Source organism: Cydia amplana, chromosome 18 (assembly GCF_948474715.1).
Source record: "Cydia amplana chromosome 18, ilCydAmpl1.1, whole genome shotgun sequence".
Lineage (NCBI taxonomy): Eukaryota > Metazoa > Arthropoda > Insecta > Lepidoptera > Tortricidae > Cydia > Cydia amplana.
This window is the reverse complement of record NC_086086.1, coordinates 417,898-441,073: the sequence shown is the minus strand read 5'-3', so window position 1 is coordinate 441,073 and position 23,176 is coordinate 417,898. Positions and strand designations below refer to the sequence as shown.

The 23,176-nt window shown below is 38.9% G+C and overlaps 2 protein-coding genes across 2 annotated transcripts; one reads left to right on the top strand and one right to left on the bottom strand.

Annotated features, from left to right (window-relative positions):
- The first annotated feature begins 469 nt into the window (after nucleotides 1-469).
- On the top strand, nucleotides 470-22,412 carry LOC134656522 (uncharacterized). The gene is made up of 18 exons (XM_063512082.1): nucleotides 470-557; nucleotides 6,153-6,215; nucleotides 6,359-6,453; nucleotides 6,946-7,122; nucleotides 7,447-7,651; nucleotides 8,049-8,212; nucleotides 13,224-13,380; nucleotides 15,903-15,944; nucleotides 16,014-16,078; nucleotides 16,257-16,319; nucleotides 16,555-16,684; nucleotides 19,156-19,218; nucleotides 19,560-19,651; nucleotides 19,939-20,013; nucleotides 21,014-21,121; nucleotides 21,215-21,437; nucleotides 21,954-22,117; nucleotides 22,221-22,412. The coding sequence occupies exons 1-18, from the start codon at nucleotides 515-517 to the stop codon at nucleotides 22,401-22,403; spliced, it is 2,112 nt and encodes a 703-aa protein (XP_063368152.1). The 5' UTR covers nucleotides 470-514; the 3' UTR covers nucleotides 22,404-22,412.
- On the bottom strand, nucleotides 4,175-5,866 carry LOC134656445 (uncharacterized). Its single transcript, XM_063511976.1, has 2 exons — nucleotides 4,726-5,866; nucleotides 4,175-4,315 (listed from the first exon to the last, which is right to left on the bottom strand). The coding sequence occupies exons 1-2, from the start codon at nucleotides 5,668-5,670 to the stop codon at nucleotides 4,304-4,306; spliced, it is 957 nt and encodes a 318-aa protein (XP_063368046.1). The 5' UTR covers nucleotides 5,671-5,866; the 3' UTR covers nucleotides 4,175-4,303.
- Nucleotides 22,413-23,176: the final 764 nt, after the last annotated feature.

The window sequence follows — 23,176 nt, the reverse complement described above, 5'->3', positions numbered from 1 at the left end:
ACCATCAGGTGATCCGTCTGCTCGTTTGCCTCCTATATCATAAAAAAAAATCTCCCGACTATGGTGAAAAACTAACTCGTGTCTTCGTATAGGCATATCCTATTATTTGAGTGACGCAGTTCTCGTTAACCCGCTCACCCGCTCCGTGCACCCGCGTCAGCTAGCGGATCTATGTATGTTTCAGAGGGTCTCTATTGTTTCCCATAAAGTTTTAAGTCATAATGTATTGGTTTGTCCGCATTTTCGTTAGTCATAATTTGATTTTTCTCAGAACCGCGTAACTTTTCAGAACTGCCATATAACAGACCTAACCTAACCTATGTATAGGATGACTTTAGGAAATTCCTGAAAACAGTTTCAGAATTGTGACTAATGATAATCTGACAATCATTACATTATGACTTTCAATCATTATGTCAAACAAAGGGATCCGATGTTTCAGAGTCAGCTGGTGTCCACCACGACCACGCCAGCCGACGATGAAGCGGCCGCATGCCTACCGTACATCTCGGCTATGCCTGATTTCTACCAGCCGGGACGACGGATCAGCGAAACTAGTGAGTACATATTTAAATCGTTCTTAGAGCAAATTCTTCTTAATTTTTTCACATATCTTTAATAAAATAGAGTTGAATTTACATTACATAAGTTTCTACTAAAATGTAGTTTATAGAAGCATGTTTTAACTGTAGGTAATTTAACTCATCAATCTAGTTGGATTTAGTTAGATCTAGAAACCCTAAAAGTATATTTCACTAGCAAAATAACACTTTCAATACGTAACGTTTTCAAAGCGTTGTCAATTTAAAAAGATGCAAAGACGGAATGGACAACGCTAACTGAATACTGTTAGTACGTTTGAGAAGCTAGTTTTGTAGCACTGAGATTTTCCAACCGCGGTATTCGGAAAACAAGATCCGGTCTAGAGAAGAGAACGATACGATATGTACTAGATACCCAGTAGTTTAGATTTCAACTAGATATCTTTTGCAGCTCAATTCGGGCAACCAATGTCACTTTTACGTTAAATTATCGTAGTAAGATCGTTTCAACATCGTTTTGAGATCTAAAAATACTTACATAACGAGGCGTTTTAGACATTGTGGAAATCGTTCAAGAGTATTATTATGTAGGTAACTAGGTACTGGAAGGGTCCTTCAGGAAGGTATGTCCAGGAGCAGCAATGAAACACCGAGCTAGCTCAATCGCGTGTATTTCGGAACTGACATACAATATGTTTAACCACCCTCTAATCGGCGCATGTAAACTTAAGTCTACCCTATATTACATATATAACACCCCCCTTCTTAATTTATACTAACAATCTTAACTATTAGAGGTAACATAACAATTAACCTATGAAAACAATATAGTTAAGAGTGGTAACTACTTAAGAGCAAAGAATTACATTTTAACAACACATGTAATAAGTTTGTCTCATTTACTTACGTATGTACTACTAACTAAATAGGTATCTATTAGGTATATAAAGAAAAACAAAGTAAACAATAATTATGAAATATTAACCAGGATATTTAATTTAATCTATTTCGAAACCAAAACGTACAGGTGGTTTCCTAATGCGTTTCAAGTCTGGGGCCGGGGCTAGTGTCAATGCGGGCTCGGCAGGCGGCGCTAGCGGCGCGGGCGCGGGCGCGGGCGCCGGCGGCGGCGCGGGCCCCGCGGGGGCGGGCGCGGGTGCGGCCGGGGAGCGCGGCGGCGGCACCGACGCGACGTCGGGTGACACCTGCGGGGTGCTATCTGACGGAATCGAGCTTGGCCAACAATACACTATTCGCGACTTTAATTGATCTAAGTGTCTACTACATGTGGTACCGTTTTCCTTTGTCACTACGAAATTACGAGAACCCGTTACTTTTGATACTGTTCCCGGTACCCACTTATCCCTCGCGTTAAATTCTTGAATCCATACTGGGTCCCCTTCGCTCATTTGTTTAGGTAGAATACCTCCTGCTGATTCGATCTGTTTCTGTTGAGCGCGATGTACTCTCTTTTCTACTGCACTGGTAGGCTTTAATTGGTCCAATCTAGAACGAAGCGGTCGTTTCTGTAGTAACATAGCCGGAGTTTCTCCCGTGGTACCTTGCTCACAGTTACGGTAATTCAGTAAGTAAGTTTGTAATGTTTCCTCTACGTCTTGATTTTCTCTTATAGCTTTTTTTATAGCTCTTTTACACAATTTAACTGCACCTTCTGCGGCCCCATTGGATGCTGGGTGGTATGGCGCTGTAAATGTATGTGTTATTCCATTTAATCTCATAAATTCATCCATCTCTTGACTTGTGAACGGCGGCCCGTTATCTGACACGACCTCCTTTGGCAGTCCGAACCTCGCGAAAGTCTCCCGTAACACCTTAATTACTGCCTTTGCCGTTGTCCTGGTCATTAGGAAAGCCTCAATCCATTTGGTGGTTGAGTCGATCAAAATAAAAAAAGTTCTACCTTCATAAGGTCCCAGAAAGTCCACATGAAGCCTGCTCCAGGGCTCCGAATAGTACGGCCAGGGTTGAGATTTAACTCGGGGTGGTGCAGAAGCCTCCACAGCGCATATAGCGCAGTTTCGACTCATCGCTTCTATATCACGATCAATATTTGGCCACCAAACGAAACTACGAGCCACACTCTTCATCTTGACCATACCTTGGTGACTGCTGTGTAATTCCTTTAAAATATAGGCTCTTACGTCTTCTGGAATGACCATGCGATAACCCCACATTACACAGCCACCTTCGACATACAGTTCCTGCCTTCTGGAGAAAAATGGTTTGATTCCTCGCTAGTACAAGATGCTGGCCACCCTCCTCTAATGTATGTAAGTACTTGCCTTAAAATTAAATTTTTCTCCGTCGCTTTCTGGACGTCCTGGCTAGTAATGGGCAAAAAGTTTTGTACGAAATTCAGATACGTTATTTCCTCACTGGTCTGATTACTATCGGGTCTGTGCGGCGGTAGTCGGGAGAGGGCGTCAGCTCCATTTTTAGTAGTGTGCACATACTCAATATCATATTGATAGCCTCCTAAAATAATTGCCCATCTTTGCATGCGACTGGCCGCCATCACCGGTATCCCGGCTTTGTCTCCGAATATCGTCACCAAAGGCTTGTGGTCGGTCCTCAAAACGAATTTGCGGCCGTACAAATATTGGTGGAATTTCTTTACTCCATAAATAATGGCAAGGCCCTCTTTTTCTATCTGTGAGTATGCCTTCTCCGCGCTGTTCAATACTCTCGAAGCGTAGGCTATGGGGCGCTCCGTACCATCCGGCCATGCATGTGATATCACGGCGGCCACGCCCACGCTGCTCGCATCTGTCGTCAGAATCAGCGGGAGGTCTGGCGAGTAGTGGGCCAGCACCTCACTGGAAGCCAACAATCGTTTGACCTTATTAAAAGCCTCCTGACAAGATTGAACCCATTCAAATTTAACATTTTTCTTTAGCAACTCATATAGGGGTGTCAGTATTGTGCTAATATTTCTCACAAATTTCGCATAGTACATCGCCATTTCAAGAAAAGAACGTAACTCGGACACGTTACTAGGCGTTGTTACATTCAAAATATCCCTAACCTTCTTGGGACAGGTGTGGAGTCCTTCTTTATCAACTACATAACCTAAATAGGTAATTGAATTGGCCAGGAAAGAACATTTATCTTTTTTAATCTTTAACCCGTATTTTTCCAGCCTCTCAAACACCTTATATAGGTTTTCTATGTGTTCCTTGTCATTTACGCCCGTGATGACTACATCATCTAGGAACACACCCACTTTCGGCAAATCTGCAAACATCTGTTCTAGAATCCTTTGGAAAATGCCTGGACTCGAGGATAAACCGTAAATCAACCGGTTGTATTTAAATAAACCTTTGTGCGTATTAATCACAGTGTATTTGGCCGTATCGTCTAGCACCAATTGCGCATATGCTTGAGAGAGGTCAATTTTGCTAAATTTTACACCTCCATGCAACTTTGTAAACAAATCCTCGACCCTAGGCAAAGGAAAACGGTCCACATCTAAATGTTTATTAAGACTTATCTTGTAATCTCCGCAGATGCGTATAGTTCCGTCAGACTTGACCACCGGTACGATAGGTGTCGCCCACTCGGAGGTCTCGACGGGCGTGATGACGCCGTCGCGCTCCAGCCGCTCCAGCTCGCGCTCCACCGGCTCGCGCAGCGCGTACGCCAGGGGGCGCGCGCGCAGGAACACGGGATGCGCGTCCGGCCGCACTCGCAGTGACACTAGCCCGCCGTTGTACCTCCCCAGGCCCTCCGAGAACACATTCTTAAACCTGGAACTGAAATTTGACAGATTAAAGTCTTTCGATGTTTTTACATAATTAATCGAGTCTGACTCGAACAAACCCCTAATAATTCCTAACTCAACTAACCATTGCCTGCCTAGTAAATTAGTTTTACCATCCTCTATAACAAACAAATCGAGCGGCATTGAGCGATCCTTATACTTAATTAGTGGCTTCAATCTACCTAACGGACGAACTTTCTCCCCCGAATAATATCTCAATATTAGATGACCCGGTTTTAGCTCACAATTAGAAAAATATTTTTCATAAACGTTTGGACTAATACAACTTATAGCACTACCCGTGTCAATCTCCATCTTAATATCGTGATTGTTTACATTGAGGGTCACATAATACGGTTTATATTTACTGAAATTATCTTCTTTAACAAATGAAAGATTTACCTCTAAGTCATATGTTTCGTCTTCCGAATACTCATCCTCCACGTAGTTAACCTTTGTCAACCTGGGGCACATTTTTTTCAAGTGTCCGTCTTGATTACAAACACGGCATACATAAAGTCGAAATTTGCACGTCTGAGCCGCATGCGCACCTCCACACGCTGAGCACGTCCCGTGTCCTTGTCCTAATTGCGCGCGGTTACCGTCAGCTGATCTCGACGTCACCGGTCCCCGGTAACTATTGTTCGGCCGCTGTCCGTTCGGCCTCCATCGGTTAACTTCGTTGCTAACTACTTTGGTTTGCTCGTCGCGTTTCGGATAACTTCGGTTGTTCCGTAATGGCGTCTTGAAACTGGAATGTTTGTCGTTGCTTATAGAAAAACATGGCGCCGTGGCGTCATTTGCTGATGACCGACCTCGACTTTCTACCGCTGCCGCATTAACCTCCGCTGCCTCCATCGCTATCGCCAATCCCTTAGCCTTAGCAAACTTCAGGTCTTTTTCCGTAAATAATCGCAGACGAATAGTCTCACTATACAATCCGCATACAAATTGATCTCGCAAGCTGTCATCCAACCACGTACCAAAATCGCAATATTTAGTTAACTTTTGCAAGTCCGCTATAAAATCCGCTATAGATTCATTTTTCGACTGCTTGCGTTGACGAAACTTATATCTTTCCGCTAAAACACTCGGCCGCGGCTGCAGATGATTTGACATAAGTTTGACAAGTTCATTGTAGGTTTTTTCTGATGGCTTAGTTGGGGTACACAAGGTCACTAATAAATCGTAGCTATCTGCTCCCATCGCGGTAATTAATAATGGTACTTTGCGGTCATCTTGCACATCGTTTACTATAAAATACTGCTCCAGCCTGTCTATATACGACGCCCAATTATCCTTGTGCCGATCAAACGCGTCCATCTTGCCCACCGGCATTTTTGCCATTCTGTTCGCACAAGATATCACTCAACCACGTTCGCGCACTCGCTGATTCGATCACGACTCGTCGCCAGATTATTATGTAGGTAACTAGGTACTGGAAGGGTCCTTCAGGAAGGTATGTCCAGGAGCAGCAATGAAACACCGAGCTAGCTCAATCGCGTGTATTTCGGAACTGACATACCAATATGTTTAACCACCCTCTAATCGGCGCATGTAAACTTAAGTCTACCCTATATTACATATATAACAAGTATCTCCCGAATCGCGGAAATGTCAAATTTGACAGGCTAGATCTTAAAAATATCATTGTCGTATCTTGGTGATGTCTAATAGATATCTAGTTTAAAATCCGAATCGGGCCCCAAGAGTATTTGACGACTATTTCTTCACGATTTATTTTATACCTAAGACACTTCTACAGCTAATATTAAACTGTAAAAAATAACTTATTTCGAGTAATAATGGTTAGTTTGTCATAATTTCAGAATGCTACGAATATGCTTGGCAAATGCAAGACCAAGATGAGAGAGATCAAAGGGAAAAGGCATGTAAGTTTTTTTCCTTGTCATTCGGCTCTCTAGCAAAACTAAAGGTGTTTTTTACGTTTAGCAACTTTAATATATACTTCCGTAACTCAAATAAATCTATCGTTAAATAGGTTATGTTATAAAAAGGGGTTTTATGGTTTCAGGTTTGGCCTACAGGAGAAGAAGGGCTGGTTTACGCTCGTTTCGGAACCTAGTCGTCGGTGGCCGCCGAGCTCTTGCTGGGGAATACCCTCACATGGTGAATCTATCTAATCTTCCTGTACTGGGGGCCTAGCCAAGATAACAATCGTACATCGACAAACACCACAGACGAATAGAAAAAATGTACCGGGACGACAGATCCTACGAAAAGTTACGTGACTATTTCTGATATACATTGGTCAAGTTTCGATTGGAGTTTTCTATCAATCATTGTCATCTTGGCTAGTTTCCCTGACCGTATATCTTCTTGTAGTCTGTAAACTTCATCACTGCTCCTTAAAAGTTGTTTGTATGAAAAGTTTCTCTATAATATGAAGCCTGCCGCCGCCATATTTAAAGTTCATTAGTTCGTTAATTATGCGTGTTACTGTCATTTGAGAAGAATTAGTTTGCCATCCCAGGTTTCCAATAGAGACCAATGGACAATGCTTTTATTTACATCGATCGCAGTTTTATTATTTATTCGGAGAACTAACAGTTATAATGATATTTAACATAGCACTCGAAAGTTAGCCCGCCTATTTTTCAGGGAGCCCTAGGCTGGAGAGCTGTCGAAGGTACTTGGATCTTCAAATGCGGAGGGGCTCTGATCAGCCCCCGATTTGTGCTGTCAGCTGCACATTGCACCAAGTCATCGCGAGATCCTACTGTGGCTGAGGCGGCTCCGAAGATCGTGAGGTTGGGAGCCAGGAATCTACTGGATGCTGTAATTAAAATTCATTTGTTCTGATGGCTAGATCACTTAGTACCTATAATAATAAAAGTTGTTGTATGTTTATAATAAAAGTTGTGCATAGAAAACAGTTTCTGAGCCAGAGTTAGAGCCTGAGAGCAGTTAAGTAATGTTAAACTAATTACGCCAATATTAAGCGGCATTATAATATATATATATAATACGAAAAAAGATGTAAGCAGGTAATTTGCAACAACTTAACCAATATCAACAAACACAGACAGACAGCTCATCATACTGATCATACTCAACTTTATTTAAGTCCTTCTGATCAATGAGTAAATATTTTACTTTCAGCATGAACCCCACGATGCGCTAATCACTAGAATCATCGTCCACCCCTCCTACTCTCCCCCTCGCAAGTACAACGACATAGCTCTACTGCAGTTGTCCAGAGAGGTCCAGTTCTCCAGACACACACAGCCAACTTGCTTGTGGACCTCGTTCAATACAAGCGCCATTGTCGGTGCCACTGTTACTGGCTGGGGAGTTGTGGTGTCAGGTACTTTATGAGTCACTGTGTACCCTGCCTCATTCTCGCAAGTATAATGACATTGCCCTACTTCAGTTGTTCAAAGAACTCAAGTTCTCAGCTTGCTTGTAGATCTGTCTGCTTAACGAAGAATTGGCTACTAAATAAAAATTCAACATTTTAAATGATAGCAAATCCCTCCCTATCCAGAAATTGGATCGTCGACAGAAACAATTATCCAGCATGTTTTGTTAGCAATATATCAGAAAATTATGTTAGGTAAGAGACTGTCATCTGATTTTTTAATCCAGAGAAGTAAGGCCTTATTATAGTTACTAGCCTGTTTTGCAATATGTTATTATTCACCGAAATATGGCTAGCAAACATCAAATACATCGTTAGAATATGTCCAGCTTTATATGTTTAGGTGGTCGCGATTCATCCCCGAACCTACAAACGGCTGAGGTGGACATCATAGAGTCCACCACCTGCGACGGGCTGCTCCGCCGCTATTGCAACCGAAATTGGTGTGGATTAGACCAAACCCAGGTCTGCGCTGGAAAACTCGGAGGAGGAGTTGACACTTGCCAGGTATCATTATCATATGCATGCATCATCAGCCTATGTCCGTCCACTGATGGATATATGTACTTAACCTCTCCCATGGCACGCCACTATAAGCTCTTTCATCCGCTCTCCTCCTCCAGTCGCTGCCTGCTGCCTTCCGGATATCATCGCCCCATCATGTTCATACTTACGCTTTAGATACGCTTACGCTATCGTAAGCGTAGTAAAATATGTCTATACATATTTTACTCATTTTTATGGGGATAATAAAGAGTCACTGTCATTCGTGCCAAGTCGGTGCTAACTTATCGTAGACATGCTCATACTTGGCGATGTTGGCGTACGTAATAGGTACTTGGCGTAGACGTAATGTTAGGCTGCATTTCCACTGAGGCGGAGATGAGGGGTGACGTGCGGAAATCACCCATAGCATTGGTTTACAACCAACGCTCGTCTCCTCTCATCTCCGCCCCAGTGGAATGGCCGCCGTATGCTAAATGTTTATTTTCTGTTCCACATCGCACTCTATTAAAACCAATGCTGGCTTACACAAACCCCAAACTTCGGAGTGTGTTTAAATGAGGCTACGAATGGAAACCATTTAATTAGGTTAAACGTTTCCACAGGGCTGAAACCGATTAAAAAGCATTGAAAGTCTCGCCATTTCGAGGCATGTGAACGATTTAACGTACTAAAAGGTATTTTAAACTTGTAAAATATATTGGACTTATGTTGTTTTTTAAAGGAAAGCATTAAACGTTTATCTCTCCACCTGGATTTCATTTTATTTAATGCCGTCCGTTTGTTTTGATGTAAATTTTTGCGATAAAAATATTACGATAAATCCTGGCGATCATGCAAATCGTGGATTGTGAGGTTTATTATTTTATCCAATGATCGACGAATACGGACCGTATGCTTTCGAAGTTTGAAATGAAAAATAGCATCTAATCATTCTTATTAATCCGTGTAGGTATAAGTAGTATCAATATAATAGTGTAAGTATGTGTAATTTAAGTGAGACACCAAAATAGAAAATATAATAAAATATGGAACACGGTGGAAATATTTATCAATTTTTTGTAACTGTAACAATAACGTAGCTCATGTGTGATTTGTTCCTTAAATTATATTGGGATCAACTCAGTTTCATTCAAAGATCTTTTCATTGCAATGAAGGAAAATTCGTAACAACAAAAAATATTATCGAATTTAAACTGTTGTGAGACATACATACATTACACCGCCGTCGTGAACGCTGCTCGCACTGTTAGTGCTTGAGAAAGGAGACCTAGCGTCGTTGCGCTTTCCAAAACATATATGTGCATTTTTTCGATTTTTTTTTTATTTGCGATTCGTTAATAATTTCGAAAGCCGCGTCTGTTGCAAAAACAAACATGTGGAAAATCGTAATAGAAACGGAGATTACAATGATTATATGTGATTTAGGTTCATTTAAAAACCGTATAAGTGTCTACGAGACGCATATCCGTTTTTATTAAATCAGGTAAATCACACATATCAGGTCTGGTCTGCACATGTCACTTTTTTTTCCTTTATGCATTCTGTCGGTACGTTGAGTTCAATTAAGGTTGTGTTGTGTAAAATAAGTGCAAAATTACGGAAAATTGTGAAGTTACAGGTAAAATTTCCTACTTTCATTAATAAAACACTATAATAAACTCGTGTTAATGAAGATACGTTATTTCGTGGGTCTTATGTCTTATTCAATGATTAACTATGTTTACAACTGGTTGGATGTCTGTTATATTTTGTGGGTAGGAAGATACTTTATTTTATTGGATTAATTGATCGATCGATTAATTTATTAGCGTTGATTTATTGTAGGTATGTTATAAATAGGTAAATCGCTGTAGAAAATAAAAATAACGGCTAGCTATAGCTAGAAGTATGAACTTCGTACGTGTTTAATTTAATGAGAGGTTTATTTTGTCGTGGGGTTCACCGTAAATTGGAAATACGTATTATAGTTAGATTTCCAATTTAAGAAAACCCTCTGATACGTAATTTATTAACTTATTTAGGTACCTATATTTGATACCTATTCCTGGCACCTGTTTCCTGGCATATTATTCGAGTTTTACTACGTAGGTACTTTAATAGCTCGTGTATTGGTTGTAGGTAATTTTAAGTAGAAGGCTCACCGGAATAGTCTAAATATGAGTTCAAGATATAAAGGACGGCGAGGAAAACTTCTTGTGGATTGAGTACAGGGAAAATAAATAGAGTACAAGAATCACATTTTTCTTCCAATATATTTCCGACAAATGTGTATAATCCCATCAGCTCTCATGATAGGATGGCTAACCAAAATATAAGCCTCTCATTAGGAAACAATTCTTTGATTCCAAATTCATCTCTTCCCTCTATAACCTTTATGGAAACTGGTGATATTTCATTAGACTCCTATTTCATTGGCGCAGATCAGTCAATTGCCTCCGCACCTCTGCCCAGAGAATCTTCTTATGATCATTACTGGGTTACCAAAGCGAGATAGCAACAACTACTGAAAATATCCCTGCTTCAACTCCTGCACCAAATCAACAATTAAGTGATTTGAACAATTTTACTTCTATGGAGCTAGATGAAACGACTGGGATATTTAAAGTTAGCCAAAATGATTCAAGGATCCAAGACGACAATTGTATGCTAGACGATCAGACTGGAGAAATCATTTTCTTAAAAGAGACTGCCGAGGAACCCCAGGTTGATATTTACGACTGACGATATGGTGGTGTAACGGCTAATCAGTTTACGAGACGTATCATAGATTTTATGAATTCGAAAGTTGATCAAGGTTTCAAACAAGTTATTCTAATTTCAGACGGCTATATTGCTATCAAAACAGGAACAAAGTTTTGTCTTCAACTCTTCTTAGTTTTACAACTGACAAACATATTGAAATAGAGCAGCGGCTTCTTGAAAAAGGCCATACTATGATGCAGGTTGACAGTGTTCACTCTACATTAGAAAACCTCTTCAAACCTCCCATATATGCTCCTAGCGATTACATCAATCTAATACTCTAAGTAGTAAATAAATAAAATAGTTATTTTAAGCAAAACTGGTTTTCCAGGCTATACTATTTTATATTATAGAATATGGAACTCCTAATGGGGAATATGATAGTTATGTACGCACTTATAAAACATAGGTAATATGATTTATTTACCTGACAAAATTGTTATTTTTTTTTGTTTGACTATAAGAAGATTTATTTCTGACAATATTTTATGTATATATCGCTTATTCGATTATATCACTGTTTTATTTCACTTCATATCTATATATATTCATTCTGTTTTAACTACTTGAAGCACATATGAAACCAAAATGTTAAAAATTGGTTAAAATAATGTTCTTATATGTGCTTAGCTTGCACATGTATAACTTTTTTGACTCTAAACAAATCTGACATGTGCACAAAAAGTGAAAAAAATTAAAAATATACTAAAATTTGCGGTTTTCTAAAGTGATTTCTTATTCATTGAAACTACCTATTTTTTTTACAAATTTTCTTCATATTTATTTAGAATTTCAGCGAATGGTTTTGAGTTAAAACAGTTTTTTTCGTCTACTGAAAAGTCATGACAACGCACATGTATGTTTAGGAAAGCGCAACGACGCCTAGGCTCTCCGAAACATGTCGCGCGAGTGACTTAAAACAAGTAAGTCTAAACCGTAAAATTATTCTACACAAAATATTCACACAAAAAAAAACATAATTACCTAATTTTGTAATAACCACAATTTGTCGGAATAACCACAATGTATCTAACCACAATGTAAAAACCACAGTTTGAATAATCTGGTTCTCAAATTCAGTGCAATTAGCAAAATTTGATAGATATGAGCCGCCATTAAAGCACATCAGGAATTAATTATCAATCAATCAAATATGTAGTCTTTGATAGGTACAATTATCTACGGTATCTATACCTATAATTAATTATGTATATAGTATATACCTTAATCCTTTGCAATAAGGTTTAGGTTCGACTGGTCAGCAAATTGTGTCCTTAATGGAGTAGCAGTTGCATAAATTATAACGCTCGATAATTCCCACATGCGCTGTATCTTATGCTATCTAATTAATGTCAAACGACCATAATAGGTATACTCGTACATAGTAACCAAAATATCACCTAAGTGTCAATTATCTCTGTTATGTGTTTTGTTTGTAAAAAATAAAAGGGCATCTATCCTAGTTGCCTCGATTTTTTAGGGTTCCGTACCCAAAGGGTAAAAACGGGACCCTATTACTAAGACTCCGCTGTCCGTCCGTCCGTCCGTCTGTCACCAGGCTGTATCTCACGAACCGTGATAGCTAGACAGTTGAAATTTTCACAGATGATGTATTTCTGTTGCCGCTATAACAACAAATACTAAAAACAGAATAAAATAAAGATTTAAGTGGGGCTCCCATACAACAAACGTGATTTTTGACCGAAGTTAAGCAACGTCGGGCGGGGTCAGTACTTGGATGGGTGACCGTTTTTTTGCTTGTTTTGCTCTATTTTTTGTTGATGGTGCGGAACCCTCCGTGCGCGAGTCTGACTCGCACTTGGCCGGTTTTTTTGCTAAGGTCAATGTGGCTAATTCCGCCATGGGGACTATTCCGTCCACGAGCGTATATTTCTTTGATTTTCAATCGTAGAAAAAAACCATGCTTTTGTATGCTGAAACTAAAACCAATCGCTGCTTTGTCGATTTTATTAATTTGGTTCGTTGTTAGAGAAAAACGCTTATAGACGGAATAGTCCCTATGACGGAATTAGCCACATTGACCTTCTATAGTTGCTCTTAGTGCTTTTATACGTTACCATGATGTGTTCCTGTTCCTGCACTGCTACTTTCGACATAGGTACGGAAAGTGCTCATTCCCGCACTTTCCGTGCCTATGTCGAAAGTTTAAAGGGCCATATATTTTGTAAAACGTTGTTGTACAATACACGTGCGAATTTCCTACTTTCCCCCACTTGTATCGTAAACAGGCTATATTTCCATTTTCCAGGGGGATTCCGGCGGTCCGCTGCAAGTGCGTGTCGGGTCATTGACCTCGGTGGTCGGAGTGACGTCATTCGGCTTCGGGTGCGCGCGCGCGGGAGCTCCCGGCGTTTATACTAGGGTTGCTGCGTACAGCGACTGGATCGAACGCCACGTGTGGGGATAGAGTTTGCCAACCCTAGCGGTAGAGTTAGGCAGTGCTGCATAAAAAATAAATCTGGGGATCCCAGCAGTGTCAATGCGGGGCATTAGGGTTAAATGTTATAAATAAATCATTCGAATATTATTCCTTTTAATTCAAGTCAACCATTTAATCGTCCGTTCAGACATTACTGTTACCAGTGAATACCCAAACCCATAATTTCGGGGAACAGAGGATATACTTCTAACGCTGTCTCATAGGGTATCGCGATCATCATAATATGATATGATGAATAATATATGATAATAAATCATATCCGTTACGTACAAAATGTACACGTAAGATGATAATAGTTATCATTACATTTACTACACTTGGCCGATAAAATCCTCTCAAGACGTGTATCAACGTCAACGTCACAAAAACACAACAAAGTATACATAAAGTTACTACTTGACAGACTGCCTCCAACAGACAACGGCAACGCATCATGAAGCGATAAGTTTCTAGATGGCAGATGCATTTGGCGCGTTATTTTATTCGCTACAATCATTGATATAGTATAAAGAACTGGATACCCAATCAGCCGCCAAAAATGGCCCCACAAAAGTGATGTCAAAACAGATCATGCATTACTTTTTCGTTTAGTCTTGTTTGAAACGCTCAAATGTGAAGTTGTCAACAATTACGAAATGTGCCGTTAAAATATGTAAAAATAACAATGATAAAACAAGGAAAAAGGATGGAATGTATTTCTTTCGGTTAGTTCTTTGGATAGCATTACATAATTTATGTAATCTGGTGGTAATTTTATGGTTTTGAATAAATTAATTTGTTAGTACCAAAGAAGGGATGTCAAGGAACAAAATTCTATTGAGTCGATGTGAGGTCAATATTTTTTTATATTTTTATATGGAATTCATAAGAAATAATATTATGTTTAAATTGAAGATTTCCAAGAAAACCTATGCAACGTGCAAAGTGGACTGCTATTTAATTATAGCAAGAGATAGGGGTGATGCAGTTTTAAACAAGGCAAAACGGCACTTGTGTGTTTGGCCCATTTCCCTGTTTCCGACATATACACCACCAATAAGGGCTTATATCGACTAACTGTAAATGCTAAACCTGTCGGAACACAGTGACAACCACAGGATTTTTTTTTTATAAAGTATAGGTAGACTTTATAAAAAAAATCCAATCAGTATCTAAATGTCCCCGTGCACCCGTGCTATGAGTAAATGTAGATCTTAAATACACAGTTATTTAATAAGTAGAATTTATTTCAAGGAAATTAGTATTTAAAGACGTATACTTACGAATTAAAAATTTTATTTGTTTGAATTTGAACCACGAATTAATTTTATTTGAGCTCCCGATTAAATTAAATTTGTTTTATTTATTACTTCAATTTTAATATTTTCCTGTACAGTAATACATATTAAAGTGTACCAAAGTGACTCCATTCGTTCATTATTCTCGTTTGACGTTGTTTGACGTAAATACGTTACGTTTAGTGCCATCGGACTAAATTTTTTAACAGTGTTGGTACTTATGTTTGCAAATTTGACACTTAATGCTTACGACATTAAGCTCTTTTCTGTACGAAACATTTATCTTGACTCAAAATTTACGTAAGCGTTTTTATCATCAATGCAAATGGTGCGAAACGTCATTGGGATCCACATTTCTTGACGTTTTTGTTCTGCTTTGTGTGTCTATTTCTTTTATATTAAGTCAGTGGCTACAATTGATACTGATTTTAACAAGCGACAAAGGTGGTCGCAAATATCTGAACACACCTCTATTTTCAAGCCGTTAGAGATTGTGTTCAGATATTTTTGAGCACCTCTGCCGTTCCGATATATCTGATGGCAACTGTACCTATTACAGAGCAAGCCGCTCTACTCAGCTATATCCTTATAATTGTATAGGTACCAGAATAATTCATGTTTATCCCTAAAACTCTATTTATGTTGGTTTTTATTATTTAGGTAGCCACATTTGTACCTAAGAAATAAATAAATAATTTATATTACCATTTACCGCTTTTCGGTGAAGTAATAATTTGAACAAAGCTTAGTTTCCGTTCCGGATTGACAGGCTAGGTAAATATAAATGGCAGACATATCTTTAAATACTAGTGAGTGCGTCAGTTCTTGTGACGCAACTGAAACTCGTGGTATGTGCCATCTAGTCGGCACGCGATCTGTTCTAGGGGCATTACCGTACCATTCATTAAAACCAAATGCCAAGGTAAGGTTACAAGACCGATCGTTCTTAAACCATATCTCTTTACAATAAGGCCTATCATTAGTCAGCAAATTGTATCCAAGCCAGCCTCGTACTAATAGCAACACAAATAACTGACCATTGATGTACCTTAAAGCTAATCAAATAAGGTTGATAATAAATCAGTTAAATGTGTCAATATCTAGATATGTCCACGTTTTTGACCAGATGACCGCGAAAACAAACTGAGAGAAGACGTCTTACATTTACGTAAACAAAGTTATTATCTTGTATTATATTGCCTTTAATTTGTTATGATGAGGAAGATGCTCAAGTTTATTTTAATTTGCTCAGGTAATAAGATGCTCAGAGTTTTGTGTTCATTTGTCTTTACTTATTTGTAATGATTTGTTGTTTCGGCAGTGTTGTGGTACGTGCAAACGGTGAGATCAAATAAGGGTTTTGACAGAATAATAAGAAATAAAAGGGTAAGTTAAATATGATAAGTAAACTTAGGTAATTAAATTGCCTTAGTTGGTTTATGTGATTTTCGGTTGCGCCCGATAATAATTAATCAACTGAATCAAAAAATGAAATAGGAAAAAAACGTATCATGGTTTACGCTATTTGAATGTGGATTTAAAAATGACAAATAATCGTTTTCAGCAAGACGGCGACTACAGGTGGTCGTGGGGATTCGTTGACGAAAATGAGACGACCACAAAAGCAGTGAGTATTTTATAGTAAACAAATGTGTAGTGAGTGTTGTTTAAGGCGAGGCATCCCTATACGAATTTGCGATTTTTGCGATTCGTTTCTATAATATAAGTAAGCACCTACTTTACTTAGGTATGTAAATTATAAGAAAAGTTATTTCCAACCTTACACACATTTTGTTTCGAATTAATGATTCAAAACAACCCATCAAAGCTTGTATAATTTATTTACGATTTTTTTTTTACAGATAAGCCACGAGCCATTCGTAAGCTCCAGTCCAGAACCGGACCCAGAACCCACAGAACCAGAAGTTTGTCAACCATACAATCCACCCACTCCGGACTTCAGTGCGCCTGGGAAAAGGATCAGCCAAGCGAGTAAGTGGGACTAATAAAATTATTGATAAAAAACACATCAAATCAAGCATAAGAAACAGAAGCGTAGAAAATTACTTACTGCTTTTTAATAGCCATAATTAGGAATAATATTTAACGGCAGCTTTGCCTAAAATCACACGATGATGATGATATAATTAATTTGTATCTACCGTCTACTTACTTACACAGATAGAACTTAGTTCGCTCGTGATAATAATGCGGTAAAACCATAGTCCGCCGGCCTAGCCACGCCCGTAACCAATGAAATCTTTCCTCATTAGAAAGTCTAGTTTACAGTGACCAGTTGAAGGCATACTTTCTAGTTAAGAACGATTTGATTGTTTATGAGCATTGCTAGACCTACGGAAAATGATGATTCTACTGAATTCCCAACGCAAACGAACTATATAAGGATCTCTTCTGACTACAAGACCCGAATGACCCACTTAAATGGCGACTTGCGAATGGAAACTTGTAACTCTCAGAGCATTCTAGATAAACTATCAGATTTCGTGAAACTTTAGAGATGGAATAACCTGACCCCATTCATTTAAATCTCACCTCTACCTGTTGCTCCGTAACTTTTAATGTCGTAATAATATTACAGTCCAGGAATTTGAATTGAAATTATGGCCGCTGCGTAATGGCTGTTGATTAAAAAAAAAGGTGAGTTGTGAGTTCGGTGGGAGTTTGTGACAAACGCAATCATTTGAATGCTAAAGTTTGTTAAATGGGTTTTCCAATTCGATTGTGAATTAGGAAAAATGATATTAATCTTCTGAATAGGTATTGCAAAAAAATATATACATACAAACATGAACGCTGAAAACAATACACTGTTTTTGTTTGGGCAGTCGTGGAATGAGGTCATTGTTGTTGTTGCTAAGTTTTATGAGAACTTTCTCAATCACAGGTTAGAGCTTTTTTATAATTCCGTAGCCAAAATGGCAAAAACGGAACCCTTATAGTTTCATTTCAGTCTGTCCGTCCATCCATCCGTCTGCCTGTCCGTATTTCATAGTTATTTTGCTCAAAACTAAAATAAGGTAAAGTAGATAGGTGATTTGTTTCCGCTACCCAAAAGTTTGTCTGGGAGAGATCACTCTTCAGCGATAAAACCACATGTTATCTACCTCTATCATTAATCAATTTTAAAATATAATTTACTTTGTAAGTAAAGGTTTAAAAAATGTACACACACGATACTTATTTTTTGGCATCAAACCCCAGCAAGTTTATTTTGCAGAAAACATCACCTTACAAGAATGTAACTATTACCGAATTGTAACCCGTGTCATCAAAGATAACTTCTTTTTAAACTGAGGTTTATTTCACCAGCACCGTGGGAGGACAGCCTTGTCACCAAAATGTCGAACGTGCCCCTGAAACCAGCGCACATTCGACCTTATGGACATGTCGCGTTATCGATTCTACCCGCATCTAACAAAATTACATACTCGAAGCTTTTGTTAGAGCTTAAAGTTCAAATATGTTTTATTTTTATTGTATCAAAGGATTTCCTACAAATGGCACGAGAAAGGTTTTGTACGTACATGAGAGAGATACAAAACAAATAGAAAACCACAACCAAAATAACACTGCTACTTAGATACAGTATTATATGTAGGTATAGTTAAAGTCAAAAGTATTAACGGGTCAGACTACGCAAAAGTAATGGTACTTATCTATCAATCTCAAAAAGCGATATAACTCTTTATGTAGAATAATATTATAAGGCTGTAACAGATACGTTTGAACGCAAACTGTAGAGATTTATCTCTATTTAGAAAAGTAATCCAACTTTTTAAAAACTCGAAGATTAAATAAGCCCAATTCGCTCCGGGTTGCCCAACGAATATGTTTGAGCAACCCGGCCCCGCCACTGATACCTACAAGTATGTAGTACGAATAGTACGATACGGCAAATATTTCTATTTAACTTGTGAATAAAATGGCAAATGAGTTATTTCCATTATGGAAAATATTTGCATATTTATAAACTTTGCAGCTACGTAAAATATGTAGACTCAACTTTTAATCCAGCAAATAAAATGTAATTTAAATTGCAAAGTTTTTGATAAAGCCAATGCAGTGGCATCTGCCGTTGCATCTGCTTTTTAGCCATTTGCAACTAGGTATTTAGAGATGGGCCGATTTGAGAAATATGGCAATATTGTACGGAGTGGAATAGTCAGCCAAATCCAAGACAGAAAGAAAATACATTTGTTAAGGTTAACAACACAGACTCAGAATAACATACAAATATGGAAGTTTAACAACTCCTACTTAGCCTAAAACCGAAAAGAAAAATAATAATTGCACTGTGAATTCCAATATCCAATAGCTTCCTAAATATACCCAACTAAGACAGGCAGTATTTCCTATTGGTTAATATAATTATAACTTCTATAACAGAAGGACAAGATACACAACACTATTACTTACATATAAGTTAAATTATTCCATTTCAGAATGCGAGGAATATATTTGGCACATGAAAACTAGAGATGAGATACAGAAGAGGAATAACCTGTGTAAGTATTTACACTAGAATAATTTAAATAAAAAACCGAACAAGTGCGAGTCGAACTCGCCCACCGAGGGTTCCGTACTTTTTAGTATTTGTTGTTATTTATAGCGGCAACAGAAATACATCATCTGTGAAAATACGATTCATGATACAGACAGACAGACAGACAGACGGACAGTGGAGTCGTAGTAATAATAGGGTCCCGTTTTTACCCACACATTATTTTGATTCCACATTTTAATACGTTTGTGCATTCATATACTATAATTTGTGTACTTATTAATTTATTTATTTTTGTTTATAACTAGCGCGTGATTAAACTTAATTTTATGACATTTTCAACAGGCACACAGTATCTGCTGAGCCGACCAAATAAAACGCCTATTGTCGCGGCTATCGGCGGCCATATTACGACACCAGGGGAATATCCACACATGGTGAGTTTACAAACCTCCGGCTTTGCCTAGTTGACACTCATTTAAGTCTCACACTTGCGTCTATTTTAGGTTAGGTTAGCTAGTAAATTAGGTATTTTGACTACATGACTATTTTAAATTGAAGGTGGAAGGAATACATATTATAATTCAAACTGCAAACTTACGTCATAATATTCAAATATGGAATTCATCCGAACACAACTTGCTGACGTGATGTAAACACTTAGGGCCACTTGCACCATTCACAAACCCGGGGTTAACCGGTTAAACAAATTATTATATTTCAGGGAGCAGTGGGTTGGAAAGCGGCTGCTGGTGGAACATGGATATTCAAATGTGGCAGCTCTCTCATCAGTCATAAGGTAAGTATTTATACCATTTATTAATAACTAGATGTATTTAAAGTACAATAACTAAATTTTAAAATAGAACCAAAACAAAACTAAATTAAATCTTACAATGCCCTCTGCACGGTTAAACGCATAAAATTAGACGCATTAAGGATGACTCACGTTAGACCGGGCCGTGTCCGGGCCGGAGCTTCCGGAGCTTCGTTTTCTATGAAAGGCATCACGTGATCACCGGTCCTCTGTTATAAAAAAGCGGCCAAGTGCGAGTCGGACTCGCCCATGAAGGGTTCCGTATTTAGGCGATTTATGACGTATAAAAAAAAAACTACTTACTAGATCTCGTTCAAACTAATTTTCGGTGGAAGTTTACATGGTAATGTACATCATATATTTTTTTTAGTTTTATCATTCTCTTATTTTAGAAGTTACAGGGGGGGGACACACATTTTACCACTTTGGAAGTGTCTCTCGCGCAAAATATTCAGTTAAGAAAAAAATGATATTAGAAACCTCAATATCATTTTTGAAGACCTATCCATAGATACCCCACACGTATGGGTTTGATGAAAAAAAAAATTTTGAGTTTCAGTTCGAAGTATGGGGAACCCCAAAAATTTATTGTTTTTTTTCTATTTTTGTGTGAAAATCTTAATGCGGTTCACAGAATACATCTACTTACCAAGTTTCAACAGTATAGTTCTTATAGTTTCGGAGAAAAGTGGCTGTGACATACGGACGGACAGACAGACGGACAGACAGACGGACAGACAGACAGACAGACAGACATGACGAATCTATAAGGGTTCCGTTTTTTGCCATTTGGCTACGGAACCCTAAAAAGTAAGCGCCGGAAGCTCCGGCCCGGACACGGCCCGGTCTAACGTGAGTTATCCTTTAATTGAGACTTTGGTCTCCTAAAGAGTCTCGGAGTCTCTTAAACAGACCTTACAAGGGGGTCGAAGGACTAAACTTATTTCCTTGATGTTAAATTGTCATTTTCGTATTTATTGAGTACCTACTGACTGCAGCACACTGTTCCCGCACCTCAGGAAGGGATCCCTCCGTCGAAGACCCGGTACCGAAAATAGTACGCCTTAGAGACAAGAACATAGCTGACGTGGTGAGAATACTATACCCCTGTCTAGCTTTATTAATTTAAAAATTAAATCGTCTTCATTCCCGTGATATTACTTAAGCCTTTCTCAACTTACAGTTCTCCAACCAACAACTCCCCACCGACATGACCATCTTAAAAATAACGAAGCATCCAGAATACGCCGCACCGAAGAAGTACCACGACATAGCGATCATCGAGCTGGTGGATGGTATCACGGACTTTACTGAGCTGATCCAGCCTGCTTGTCTTTGGGGCAGCTTTGACACCAGCAGTCTTGGTTATAAAGCTAACCTCACTGGGTGGGGGGTGGTTGAGACGAGTAAGTAAAATATAAAGGGCTTTGAACGTACCTTGACCCTCGAATTTGTGAAAAGTATAGCTAATAGTGTTTTAGCACGATACCTTGATCTTTTGCAACTTTAAGCTAACCTTACTTGATGATTGAGAAGAACGAGTAAGAGTTTAGCTCTTTAATATTTAAGAAGTCGCAAAAGGGCATTCATATTCACGTGTATTAATTTATGTAGTCAGCGAGTGTGGGTTGGTATTTAATGTGTTAAAAGTTTAAAATGTAAAAGGTCGTCTCAAGTTTACGTAACAGGTTATTATCATAATGCATCCCCTAAGGATGTGCATCATAACTGCTCCTAACCTATTATGATATTACTCGCTACCAGGAACAAACTCATCACCAATAGGAACATATACAGAGAATGACTTTAGTTGGTTGAGAATATTGCGATCTAAGAATAAGGTAATTTCCCAATTGGACTACCTCATAAATAGAGATGAAAATTCACTTTACCCACTTCTAAAGTAACAAGGTGTTTTGCAGCTGGTCTCCAATCCTCTCCAGAGCTGCAGGCAGCAGAAGTGGACATCATCGACTCTGGCGTCTGCGACACGCTTCTGAAGCCGTTTTGCAGCAGATTATGGTGCGGTCTGCAGGAGGGACAGATCTGCGCTGGAAAGCTTGCGGGTGGAGTCGACGCGTGTCAGGTAATTTTTTTTCTTTTATGAAGAGGCAAACAAGCAGATTTTGTATGGTGCCGCCACAAGGGTATAGCAAAATTAATAGTAATTTCTTTCATTCATTCCCCAGGGTGATTCCGGCGGCCCTCTCCAAGTTAGAATCCCCGGTGTAAACGTCCCAGGACAAGGCACGCTGCACTACGTGATTGGCGTGACTTCGTTCGGCATCGGCTGCGCCCGCTCCAATAAACCAGGCATTTATGCCAGGGTGTCGCAGTACATTGACTGGATTGAAGGGATTGTGTGGAGATAAAATACTGCGAAAATTGCATTTGTGTTTCATTTTTTTTTACTGTGTTGCCTTATGTCACGACTTACGAGTACAATATCAGTATCAAAATGTATTATTACATGGTTTGTGAATGTAGGACACCTGATACGACATACAACTTTTTCCTAAACATCCTGGAAGGCAGGATTGAAAAGACAAGAGAAGAAGGGAAACCTAGAATTACTTATTTCAGCCAATTAAAAAATGCGTCGTATGAGGAAGAAAGACTGACACAAGAAAGAAATGATCGGCGATTACTCCACCGACAAGAGCAAAGCTCTTAAGTTATGATGATGATGTAACTTCCACGGCCCGTTGACCGAACGCCAGCGTCTCTGCTCAAGTTGTCCTGGCAGTAGTAATAATAATAACCCTAGTTTGCATGTAAGCTGTGCCATTTGTCCTACACTACACAGAGGACATTTGTACGGCGATACTCTACATGGGACATTTTTATGACGGTTTATGAAGTGCCTGGCTTTGTATGTTTCATTCGTTTGTGTGCGGCCGTTTTGAATAAAGTAAGAGTCTTATCACACTGACGATTTTCAGGGTTGAGAGGGAAAATTTTCAAAGAATTTGCTTATTTTATCACGATTATTTATTACTTTCTCATTTCTCGAAGTGATATTTCCATTTAAGTACCGTGTAACGTGAGGTGGGCGCGGCTGTCGTGAATGCTGCACATGCACTAATATGAGTGCTGAATGGAGACCTATAGGCTCTCCGAAACATGTCGCGCGAGTGACTAAAAA

Bases quoted from the DNA above. Each gene is read 5' to 3' on its own strand.
- LOC134656445 (XM_063511976.1), bottom strand. From the start codon at position 5,670: ATGGCAAAAATGCCGGTGGGCAAGATGGACGCGTTTGATCGGCACAAG.
- LOC134656522 (XM_063512082.1), top strand. From the start codon at position 515: ATGCCTGATTTCTACCAGCCGGGACGACGGATCAGCGAAACTA. The intron at 7,123-7,446 runs GTAATTAAAATT...TTTTACTTTCAG, and splicing joins CCAGGAATCTACTGGATGCT to CATGAACCCCACGATGCGCT. The intron at 8,213-13,223 runs GTATCATTATCA...TCCATTTTCCAG, and splicing joins GAGGAGTTGACACTTGCCAG to GGGGATTCCGGCGGTCCGCT.